At 47.0% G+C, this 12,098-nt stretch overlaps 2 protein-coding genes across 2 annotated transcripts; both read right to left on the reverse strand.

The window, feature by feature from the left end:
* Positions 1-2,234: 2,234 nt before the first annotated feature.
* Positions 2,235-4,513, reverse strand: LOC120671590 (putative wall-associated receptor kinase-like 16). Its single transcript, XM_039951964.1, has 3 exons — positions 3,966-4,513; positions 3,733-3,861; positions 2,235-3,653 (listed from the first exon to the last, which is right to left on the reverse strand). The coding sequence occupies exons 1-3, from the start codon at positions 4,414-4,416 to the stop codon at positions 2,476-2,478; spliced, it is 1,758 nt and encodes a 585-aa protein (XP_039807898.1). The 5' UTR covers positions 4,417-4,513; the 3' UTR covers positions 2,235-2,475.
* Positions 4,514-6,692: 2,179 nt separating this feature from the next.
* LOC120669857 (zinc finger CCCH domain-containing protein 40-like) lies at positions 6,693-12,041 on the reverse strand. Its single transcript, XM_039949727.1, has 4 exons — positions 11,782-12,041; positions 9,014-9,283; positions 8,442-8,665; positions 6,693-7,802 (listed from the first exon to the last, which is right to left on the reverse strand). Exons 1-4 carry the CDS (start codon positions 11,884-11,886, stop codon positions 6,911-6,913), a joined length of 1,491 nt encoding a protein of 496 aa, XP_039805661.1. The 5' UTR covers positions 11,887-12,041; the 3' UTR covers positions 6,693-6,910.
* Between the last annotated feature and the right edge of the window lie 57 nt (positions 12,042-12,098).

The following is a 12,098-nucleotide window of genomic DNA, read 5'->3' on the forward strand; positions in this document are numbered from 1 at the left end:
TGCTGGCCACCCAATCAGGATTCTCTTCTTCTTGTATGAAACCAGCTTAATTGAGCTTTTTGTCTCGATGACAACCTTTTCTTCAAGCTCTCTATCCTCATAGGGTGAGGTGCCTGTTTAAAAGGCTGCACATTTGGATCAATCTTAATTTGATTAAGTAACACTGAGTCGATATACAATAAAATAGAAAGTTATGATTTTTTGTACCCTATAATATCTATCCAAATTCTGAGTTTTGCACAAAAAATGAAAATATAAATGGTGTTGCATATAATTTTGAGAACATGCAGTGCATATATTTCTATGAGAATAGATCAGCATTACATATATCTTTATACCAACCTGATTCAAACTTTCAGCGGCATCACACCAAGATGAAAGGTTACTCTAAGTACAGTAAATAACCTACGAGCAACTACATAGACAACAAAATTCTACTAGTTATCATATAGCGTACGACCTACAATCAACAATCTAGACAACAAACTAATACAACAGTAAAGCTATCCATTCGTGCAGTCTGCAAGACACTTCGAGGAGCCCTCCATGTCTGAGACGAGCACTTTGATGGAGTCTCATTTTCATGTGCAGGCAAACCTCCTTGCACCCCTACTTGTTCAGAATAAAGTTTGAATGGTAAGATGAACAATGGAAGATAAACACACGAGCAATCAATGTGTAGACCATAGTTTTTTTGTTATCTTAGCGTGAGGTTGTGGCTCCTTGACAACCCCAGATTGGCGATCCAACTTTTGCTCTTTTCTTATGCAGATAGCCTCAAACAATTTTCTTGTGTTATAGTGTTGCTCTATGTAGCTACTGATAGAACCTCTATTGTCCAGAAGAATTTCATTTAGCTGGAAGTGAGGAAGCTGAAAGCATGAAATGTGCTTTTAAGAAGCGTCTAAAAAGGAGTGCTGCCACTGCTTGAAATGGCAAATTAAGGGAACTGAAATCAGTCTCAGATGCGAATCAAAGATATCCAAACATAAAAGGTAGCCAGTTGGTTCAGAGATGGCCTTATCTGGGGAAAAAATGAGTGCATCAAAATGTACTACAGTTGGAGAATAAGAAACAGGAAAACTGCTGTGAATTTTAATACACTATAAGGAACTCTTAACAGGAAACTCAAGATACAGATGCATATCTCCTCACAACACGACTTTGTGAGGCCTGTAAGTTCAAGAAGAGTCAAGCTTATTAATCTCTAGTGAAAATTTGCAGCTTGAATGCATTGTAACTGTTGGTGTATATTGAGCCCATGTATAGAGGCCCGTCTAGAGGCCCATGTATAGGAACTATATATCCCACCCTTATAGGGTTTGGAGGAATAGATGGCAATTATTCTCTCCAACATGGTATCTATCATTCTTCCTCCTCTCCCACCCTCCCTCTAGCCGCCGCAGCCGGCACCACCTCCCCTCTCTTACTTCCCTCCCCTCTCCTCCCTCTCCTCTGCTCTGGGCGCTGCGGCTGCCACTCCCTCCTCTGCTCTGTGCGCAGGTGCGTCTGGCGCTCCCTCCTCTGCTCTGGGCGCGAGTGCTCTGGATCTGGGCCTGGGCGCCGCAGGACCCGGCTTGCGGCGGCCGCCGCCCGCATCCTCTGCCTGGGCCGCCCGCGGGGCGGTGGCGCTGCTCCTGCCGCAGCCGCCATTTTCTTCCCCACCGCCGGCCGCCCTCGATTCATCGTTTCCGGTGAGGCTCTCTTCAATTCCTTGCAAAGAGAGCTTCTCCTTCCTCTCCTCGATCGATTCTGGTCCTCACCCGATCGATTCCCCTTTCGCAGGTCCTCTCGGCGGAGCTCCATCGCCACCGTCGCCGGACATCGTCGCCCCGCCTCCTCGCCGCCGCTCCCCAGCTGCACTTGGCCGGTGAGCTTCGCCGCGCCCTTGGGCAGCTGGTGCGCGCGCGCGGCCGGCCTCCACTCGCCTCCTGGCCGCCTACCCCCGCCGAGCCGCCGCGGCGTCGTGCGGTGCGCGCCGGGTCAACGCAGCGGGCCGGACACGAACGAGGGCGGCGAGGCAGGGGCGGGCAAGCGGCAGAGCAGGAGCGGCGATAAAGGCAGGGGGCGGAGCGCGTGGTGGGGCTCGGGCGGGGGCGGAGCGTTGTGGCGGCGAAGGCGGGCGTGGGAGGAGGCAGGCGATTCCGTGGCCGTTGGATGGCCCGATCCGACGGCTGCTGTTTTTCTGGGTGACGTGGTCCTGTGAGGTGCCAGAGAATCCCCTAGGGTCGGCCGGCGTTTCGTGTCTTAAAGATTGCACTTTCGCAATATTTGTTCAGGCCTACTATACATATACTTTCTAGGAGTACAGAACAAGGGGACACGAAGTCCAGCAAAAAGCTAATAAGATTGGGCTACACATATTTCTCCTAGAAAGAGTGAAAGGACAAAACTAGACTAACCGAGCAAACCGAAACAATCAACTTTGCCTCTCAAAAGCAAATGGATAATCAACAAAATTTTATGGGTTCAAATCTACCGCCCAAACTCCAGTAAACCAACGCTCTTCTCCATGACAAACATAGTGCTGACCATCTCCACACCGGCCACCGCCGGCTCCCTGACTCCGAGCAAGCTCTCCATCTCCTCGGGGTCACGCTGCATCCACGGGTGCTGCATCACTTTCCTTAACCTGTCAAGCCTCTCAGCGACGTCTCTCATCGCCGGCCGGTTCTCACCGGCCATCTCCAGGCATTGCCTCGCAAGGTCGGCGACCTCCTCGAGAAGCCCATCGTTCTCCTCACCCTTGATGTGGTCATCTATCACGTCCACGAGCCTTCCCTCCTTCATAGCGCACAAGAACCTCATGGAAAGGCTCCTCTCGCTCTCAGGCCCTTCGAGGTTGAGAGCCTTCTTGCCCGTAATCAGCTCCAGGAGAACGACGCCGAAGCTGTAGACGTCGCTCTTATCTGTCAGTTGGCACGTCTGCATGTACTCCGGGTCCAGGTACCCACAGGTCCCTTGCACCAGAGTGACAAATTGGGACTCATCAGTTGGTGCCACTATCGATGCTCCGAAGTCTGATACCTTAGCGGAGTAATTATTGTCAAGAAGTATGTTGGAGGATTTTACATCACCATGAAGGATTGGCGGAGACGCACATGAGTGTAGGTAATCCAAGGCTAGGGCAGATTCATGGGCAATCCTCAAACGAGTGGAGAAGGGGATGTTATGGCTGCCATTGCTGCCATGGATGAAGTGAAACAGTGTGCCGTTGGGGATGAACTCATAGACTAGCATTGGCACCTCTACCTCGAGGCAGCAGCCAAGGAGCTTGACGATGTTCTTGTGGTTGACCTGGGATAGAATGAGCATCTCCTTGCCGAACTCTTTCTTGCGCTGCTCATCAGTCATAGATATGCACCTTTTGATCGCAACTGCACTGCCGTTCTTGAGAGTGCCTTTGTAAACAGTACCATGGCCACCACGGCCAAGAACATTCTTTTCATCAAACTGGTCCGTTGCCTCCATGAGCTCTGCTTCTGTGAAGATTGTGAATGTAGTGCCTTGCCCTGAGCTTATCTGCTCCAGCAGTAGCAGGCCCCCATGTTGTCGGAAGTATTTCTCCTTGATGTTGGCCAGTTTCCTCCTTTCACGGATCAAATACGAGCAGGTGATGGCAATGACCAGTGTGACAACTGTAACACTTAGGCCTGCATGTTTTCAGATTGTTAATGATACATTTTCTGTGTAAGAGAAAATCGTTAAGCCCACTGTACAAGAGGGATTTACCAACAGATATTATCGCTGCGCCAGAGTGTGAGAAGCTTTGATTCTTTGTGTTCTGGCAGTAGAAACCGCCTTGTGTGTTGATGCAACGCCCAGGGCATGGAGGTGTGCTAAGGGCACACTCATTGATGTCTGTGAAAATCATAATAGGGGTAGCACAATCTCAGAAATCAACAATTCAATTAGCTCCACAGAGATTGAATTATGTATGGATCAGTAATGTTTGTAATACAGACCTTGACATCCGCCATCACCAGGAAGGTAAGGATTGCCTTGGTAGCCTTCAGAGCAGTTGCAGAGATAACCAGAATGACTGGTTGAATTGATGCAGTAACTGTTGCTGCTACGGCAGGCGTAGGAAGCCGTATCGTTCTGGGCAACATCGCAAGTCTCATTGCCAACGGACCAGTTTAGAATCATCGGAACTTCACCTCTGTGCTCATCCCAGAAGGTTGTCGCGTTCAGATATGCTGTGTGGAAACTAAATTTGTTGGCCTCCACCACCATGGCATATCTGCACTGCCTTTCGCCATCCATGTCACTTGCATTAGCATCGCTGAAGGAAATATTGTGGTAGGACAGGCTGCTACTGAGTGCAACCTGGCAGCAGCCAACGCCAGTGCACAAGCCCTCTTGTGCTGCGAGGTAAGGTGAGGACTGCGTCAAGCACCCGATCACATACTGCATAATCAGGAAAGTACAACTGAGTTGTTAACAATGTATTGTATAAAATTATTTTAGTGCATCACATTGAAATCTATCTTTTGGGAACAGGGAATAGAACCATGTGTATTGAAGATGACCTGAACCCAACAATAACTTAGTGTGCGAGTGTGAGAGAGGAGGGGAGTTGCTCACGATGGCAGATTGCCTTGAGCCGGCCATGAGAGCGAGTGTGTCCGCTCCAATAACTGTGAACAAGTTCTCCTTCTCTGAGACCGTAAATGGCGTGCCCCGGAAGTCCAGGAGGTATGTGGTTGACCAGTTATGGCACATGGAAGCAATGTGACTCATCACCCGAACATGGCCTTGGAGCAGAGATATGTCAGCCACCGGCAGGTTAGAGAAGTAAGTCACATTCCTTTGGCCATCCTGAGACTTGTTGCAGTGAAGCTCAAATCCTTCTTCCATCGCACAGCCAGGGCCAATCCCAAACGGGTACACAATGTCTACGTCGCCACACTTGTCCGGGCAACCAGGGTGGGGCAACGACGAAGCACCCCTGACCACAGACTGCAATACAATCGCAAAGATGAAGAACAGCAGCAGATGCATGGGCAGCATCTTATGGTAGTCCATAAGAGTAGTCGACAGAGAGTTTGCTGTAGAACTTTCTGTATTGATGTGCGCACATCTGTGCATCTATATACATCAGTTGGCCCCTTAAAAGTCTGTTTGCGCGCTGAATTTTCTATGCAGATTAGGTGATGAATTTGACAATTTCTGAATGACTAGGCCAACACACGGGTTCCGTGCTGCTCCTCCATATGGCTGTTTCTACCAAACTGAAACTTGTACCGCGTATCAGTACATATTGTTTTGAGTTAAGCCTGTGAATCCTGACATTGACATTTTAGCTAACTATCCGAAAAAAATTGGTTTTGATTCGATGCGTTGAAGAAATAAAAGAATAACACCTTTCATCCAGCTATATACTATGCATTTGACTGGATCCGAAAAGAGGCCGGCATTTGCTTATTATGGACTACTGAGTGCACTGAAAGGGTCAATGGGGGAAAATTTCTTACTCCCTCCATGTTGGTAAAAGAAGTCGTTTTGAGTTTGTCTGAAGTCAAATATTTTAAACTTTGACTATAAATAATTTTTTTTTGGGTTGAGTTTGAAAATATAAATATAAAAGCGATGTAAATAGATTCATCTTAAAATGTAGTTTCGTAAAAATATATATTGATTATATTTTATAAATTTTTTATAGCAAAAATATAGTGGTCAAAGTTGTTTTTGGAGACTGTGTCGATGTCCTAAACGACTTCTTTTACCATTGAGAAGTTAGGTCAACGTGGAATGCTACAGTTTAGCACGAGACTCTAACCGGAGGATCAATCGCGCAGACGCTCCTAATCGGCGGACCATTTCGATCCCTGCTGCATCACACATTCACACCAAGGGCACCGAGAGATCACAGATCAGAGATGTGGGACATGGGACATGGGAGCGCTCTGACCCGTACCTTGCTGCTAGGTCTCGATGGTTCCACGGATGCCACCAGCGCGAGCCAGCGGCGGCGTCCATAGCCTCTTCGCTGCGTAGCGGACCTTTCCCCCTCTTGGTCTTCCTCCACCCGCTGCCATGACGCACCCTAGCGTAATTAGGGTACTGAGGGGAAATTACAAACTACTGTCTCTGTACCAAATTATAGATCGCTTGGAATTTTCTAGATGCATCATCTCTAGATACATCATTTATATATATATATATATATATATATATATATATATCTAGATATATTGTATATCTAAAAACATAACAGGTGCTAGTATTTATTTAGAAAAGGCAAATGATTTATAATTTGAAACAGAGGAAATACCTCTTATTATCCTTAATTGTAGTGACGTTATGAAACACTTTCTTCTAAGACTGAATAAACATGAGTACATAACTTGTCTCATAGCTAGTTAGACATCTCACTCTCATCTGCAGAGACTGATATTCTCTAGCCTCATAGCTAGTTGGAGATGGCAGCTACTAGAACGCTAAAAAAAAAACTAGGGGCTGCGCTTCCGCAAATTCCATTCAAATTTGTCAGCTCCTGCTTCCGCTGCCAGCACCGGGGCTGCGCTTTCCATCGAATAGTCATCTGAGGAGATTCCGTTAAGCAAGCCCAAGAGGTGTCCGTATCCAAAATCATTTTATACATTCGTGCTAGTAGGCAGTAGCTCAAACCGAAAAGGATTCTTGATGTTCGCATGCCAGAAGGCACGCTTTTACTGGATCTCCACAATAAACACAATGCCCGGGTGCCAGAAGGCTCGGTAGACAACAAAATCTTATGCTGGATAGATCCAGTATATCTCCGTTTTCAAAGTAAGATAAGCAATAACACGATGTGTTACTGTTAATCACAGATTAAGAAATTACAAAAGTTGGCGACCAACGAGGGTTTCATCCTCCCTCAGAGAGGAATTACAACAGTAGCAATATCCAATATCTTGCAAGTACCTCAGTTCTGGGATGGCTGCTGCTGCACTGAAGGGCCGGGCGCCGGCTGCTGTGACTGAGCGGGAGGGCCTTGAGGTGGCTGCTGTCCTGCTTGCACTGGTTGCTGAGATGAACTTGCGTGAGCTTGTGCTGGTGGTGCTAGCATCGGCTGGTATGGTGGATACTGGGGTGGGTAGGGCATGCGAGGTGGATGCATGTAGCTACCATATGGTGGAGGTGGATAGTATGGTGGATACTGACCATGGTAGTATGGTGGTGGCGCAGGATGGCCGCCCTGTCCTGAGCTGCTTGATGGCTGAGCTTGTCCAGCTTGCTGCGGCCCTGGGTTGCCTTCTCCATCCTGTGACTTAACTATAGCACCCATCCTCTGAGGATCCATGGACGGGTACAGAGTCCGCTCTGCTGCTGGTGGAGCTGGAATGTTGAAGTAGTATGATGCTGGTGCTGGTGGTTGATGCTGGCCCTCCATACCAGGAGGCTGAGGCTGGTCACTGCCTTGCTGCTGAGATATGACAGCCCTAGGGAGAAGTCCTCCGTGGGAAACCTGCCCCTGCCTTCCCGATTCATCCTCTTCGGGCTTTGGAGCCTGAGGCTTGCCCCACATGAGCTTCAGTCGCACACCCTTGATGACTAGTTTGTTAGCAAGCTCCTCTGCAGCCTTCTCAGCGCCTTCTCTTGTAGTGTATGTCACAAATGCACATGCACGCTGAAGCACCATCCTTACGGACTCGATCTCACCATGGGCATAAAACTGGTCCCTCAAATCCTGTTCAGTTACTCTGCTATCGAGTCCACCAATGTATAGTGTCCTTATAGTCTCATCATCTGGTGGTGTCAGGGATGGCATCTCACCTGCTTTACTCAAAAGTTTCATTGCAACTGGATCATTAACTCTGCATATAGTAAGAAGAGACTGTCAGAAACCAAGGCAGAGGGAAGAATTGAAAATTAAGGAAGGTGAATAGATACATTCACCCAACAATATGTAACAAGGTATTTCAGTTCAGCTCGTTAATTCAACCTAAAAAAGCATCACAGTTTAGCTTAACTAGACCAGAAGTTTGCCTGGGAAACTGCTTTGCAAGAAACAGATGTGAGAACCAGGTTAGGATGGTTTTTCATGCTAGAGCAATTCAGGTGCAAGCGCTAACTCTGCAAATGCTGCCTGATCACCGGAACATAGAGCAACTTAATTTTGGTGGTCACAATAAAGTAAAGTAAAAACTATAACAGAGAAAAAACAAAAGGTAACATGCATATTACATGCAATCTACAATTATTAAGAATAATACAGGGAGAGCATCGCATATTAGATAACTATCTGCTAGCTTCTGCTAGAAGAACATGAATGATGAGTAAAATAAAAGTATGCCACAATGTAACAATTGGCAAGCACTGAGACAAATTCAACCAGAGCCAAGACCATAGAAACAAAGCAATTCAATTCAATCATAATTTCGAAATGTTAAGCCAAGCTTTAAGTTGAATACAATAATATCTTTGACTGTATATGCATTGTCACCATCACATACCCATAGTAACGATCTTTGATGTTCTGTTGAGATAGCTCCCCGGTTTCAGGCATCTCATGTCGATATGGGCACTCAGCACCTCTAGTACATTCACCACGTACATAGAAACTGCAAACGTGAGCCCTGTTCCTCTTGTAATATGGTGCTGTCCTCTGAAGCTTCAGAATGGTATCATTTGGACGGGCCTTCCCATAGGAAGAATCATAGTCTATGCCAGCTCTGGCCTACATTTATAAACTTACTCTAGTTAGGAACAACTACTCATAGATAAAAGAGGAATTAGCGAGAATAAGTTTAACACTGGACCATATAAGCAGAGAATAAGTACAAAATATTTCAACTATGGGAGATCAGGCAAGTTACATATACAAATAGGGCATCAAAGAAATGACATTCTATTAGTATTTCCTAAGCACAATATGGTAGAACTGACCATCAATTTATTTACTATGTCATCATAGAAATGGTATTTGAATACATATGATAACTTCAGTATAAATGAAAAAAAATCTAAGAAATACAGTATTTGGATCCCAGCATTCAAATTTCAATGATGAAGAAACAAAACATACCCTTCGATCATGCTCTTCTGCAAAATATTCACGATTGACATCACTCCTTGGAATTGCATCGTTCGAATTGATGGCGAGCGCTGTATCCCGGACCTGAACTGGTAGACCATATTCAAGATCCAGCAGGCAAACCTGGCAGACATTTTTCAGCTTGCAACATGTCTGGCAGATCTCTGTTTTCTTGTACCTTGCATCCCGACCAGGTCTCCATCGGAAGACAGTAAAAGGACGTGCACATATTTTGCACTCTTTGTCATATTCTGCTCTTAACTGCCAGTAAAACAAGATCCTGTAAGACACTTAATCAAATATTTACATGAAGTACTGAAAGTGGTCGGGTGCTCTAGACTAAGAGGGGGAGGAGGTGAATTAGGCACTATTAAAACCTTAACCTATGGCACCAACTAGTTTGCACAAAACTTAAACTAAAACAAGCTAACTAGATGTGCAACTACGGTTCACCTTAGTGTGTTCATCCCAAAAGAGTTTTACAACCTATAGCCAATCCTAGCATGATACAACACTAAGAAAGTAAAGACATACAAGTTGCAATAAGAAATGCAGAAGCTTTAAAGAGAAGGATGAGAGGAAGCGAACTCTCGACACGAGGATTTATCCCGTGGTTCGGTTTGCCACAAAGGCGCCCCTACGTCCACGTTGTTGAAGCACTCACTAAGAGTATCGCTTCCCGGCAATCAAGTCTCTTCCGTGAACACAATCACGGTCACCTTGATCCCGATCTTCACTAAGGGAGATTGCCCACGAAGGAGGGGTCTCCGTCCCCCGCACAATGTCGTCGACGCCGCTCCACACCAAGCCGGAGGGTCGTTGACTTGCCGGCGAGCCACCAATTGCTCCAAGGGGCCGGCGCACCGTAATACAAGTGTGGTTCACTCTAGAACCAGCCACAAGGATCTCAACCTTGCTTGTTCACTCACTCAAGAGCTAATCTAGCACTCACACTTTACAAAACTAGTGCTAAAACCTAAGAATATGATCAATGAGCTCTTGTATGGCTTGGAGGTGTTCTTGAGTGTGTATGAGATGTATTGGGACTCCAACAATCTTCAAATGGCCGGGGGAGCACATATATATGGGCCTCCAAGTCGAACTAGCCGTTTGTAGCCGTTGGCAGAATTCTGCGTAGGCATCGAAACTTCCGGTGAAGAGGCGTCGGAACTTCCGGTCACTCACAGCAACTGAAGTAGCCGTTGTCTTGCTAACACAGTTGCAGCTACTCCAGAGACCATCGGATGAACCGATGCTATGGGCGTCGGTTCAACTGGTCACACCAGCAACTGGACTAGCCGTTGGACTTCTCTCTTCTGCTGACGTCATTATACCGGTGCTCTGCTCCGATGGACCACCGATTCAACCGGTGCTGAAGACTTGGCTCTTGCATGCTTGAAATCGTCTCTGAAACATAGTACATCCAATGCACCGATGCCTAGCTTGACGCCGTCGGTTCAACCGGTGACTTGGCTATCTTGATTTGGTTTTCGCTTGATCTCTATTTGGTGCTCAGATTTGCACCGATGCCAGGGCGTCGGAACTTCCGACAACCATCGGATGCACCGATGCAGCATGCATCGGTTCTTCCGGTGCTCCTGTTTTCTGCAGAACTCATCCAATTCAGCGTTTCTTTGAGTTCTTTCTTCGTGTATTGATTTGCATGGCCTTTTTACTTCATCCCTGGGATCTAGAAATGTTCACTTAATAAAACTATTAGTCCCATTGATTGCGTTGTCATACGATCACCAAAATCACTCGAAATGGCATAAATGGTGCCATGTTCGTTACAAGTACTATACTAAAGGAAACTACTAAAGGCAAATACTGAACATTCCACTCCAAGGGTATGCCCATCCATGTCCTTTTTTTTGCTCAATCTTCTACCTTGGGCCTCACCTCATACATCTCAATTTCCTTGCCAGTGTTTTTAAGGCGTCGCCTAGGCGACAAGGCAGTGATTGCTCGCCTCGCCTAAGGTGTCGCCTTAGTCCGCCTTACCCCGCCTTAGCCCACCTAGGCGTCGCCAAGGCAATAAGGAGGTGGTGGCTCGCCTTGCCTCGCCTTAACGCTTTAAAAACCATGTCCCTTGCTTTGCTACCTACTATAAATTCCATAAATCGAAGGTCTCATCTTGCTAACTATGGCCCAGTTTGTTTCATTCAGGCTTTCAGCCTGTAGGTTCTAACAATCCACAAGCTAGGGTGCAGCATATTGTTGGATTGTAACAATCTGACCTGTGAATTGTTACAACCCAATCCTTGTTTGTTTCAGCTTGTGATTGTAAAAGCAATACCACATTCAAAGATAAAACAAATGGCCTACACGATGGTAAAACCAAGCAAATCAACTCATATGCTTCTCTTGTAGAACCATGAACAAACAGAGAACTTTTACAAAATGGTACTTAGTCAAATTATTGATTATAAAACGTTCATGCACACTCCCAAAGCTAGTAACCGCCTTCATCGCGATCCATTCACAAACTCCCTGTCACATTGATCGAAGCTAACTAGTACAGAGCAGCAGCGACTTCAACTACAAGTGAAAACAGCTGACGCCATGCGTTCAAAAAACGCGACACGTAAGCAGATGCGCAACCTAGCCACCTAGGCCTTGATTCCATTCAGCATACGAAAATCACAAGTAAAAACCGAATCAAGCATGCCGCCGCGGCACACACCGCATCACGACGCCCCCGCCACGCCAACGAGAAGGCACACGAATCGGTCAGGTAGGGTTAGGGTTTGATGCGTTACCATCCGGACGTAGGGGTTGTCGCCGAGGCATGACTCGCAGATGATGGGGAAGTCCGACCGCTCCCACCCATCCGCCTGCGCGTCCCGCAGCAGCCGGTGTGCCATCCCCCTCCTGCTCTCCGGCAACGCCGCCGCCGCCGCCGCCGCCGACAAGCCGAGAGGTACGAGGCGAAGGGGGGCCGACGCAGGAAGACGAGACCGGATTGACAACGCGCAATCACTAGCAGGCTTGGATACCTCGCCTCTTAACCCAAGTGGTCTCTTACTGGGCCGGGCTTTAAAACACGTCGGCCTCGCCAGGCCTTTATTTATTTATG

The sequence above is a fragment of the Panicum virgatum genome, chromosome 4N (assembly GCF_016808335.1).
Source record: "Panicum virgatum strain AP13 chromosome 4N, P.virgatum_v5, whole genome shotgun sequence".
Lineage (NCBI taxonomy): Eukaryota > Viridiplantae > Streptophyta > Magnoliopsida > Poales > Poaceae > Panicum > Panicum virgatum.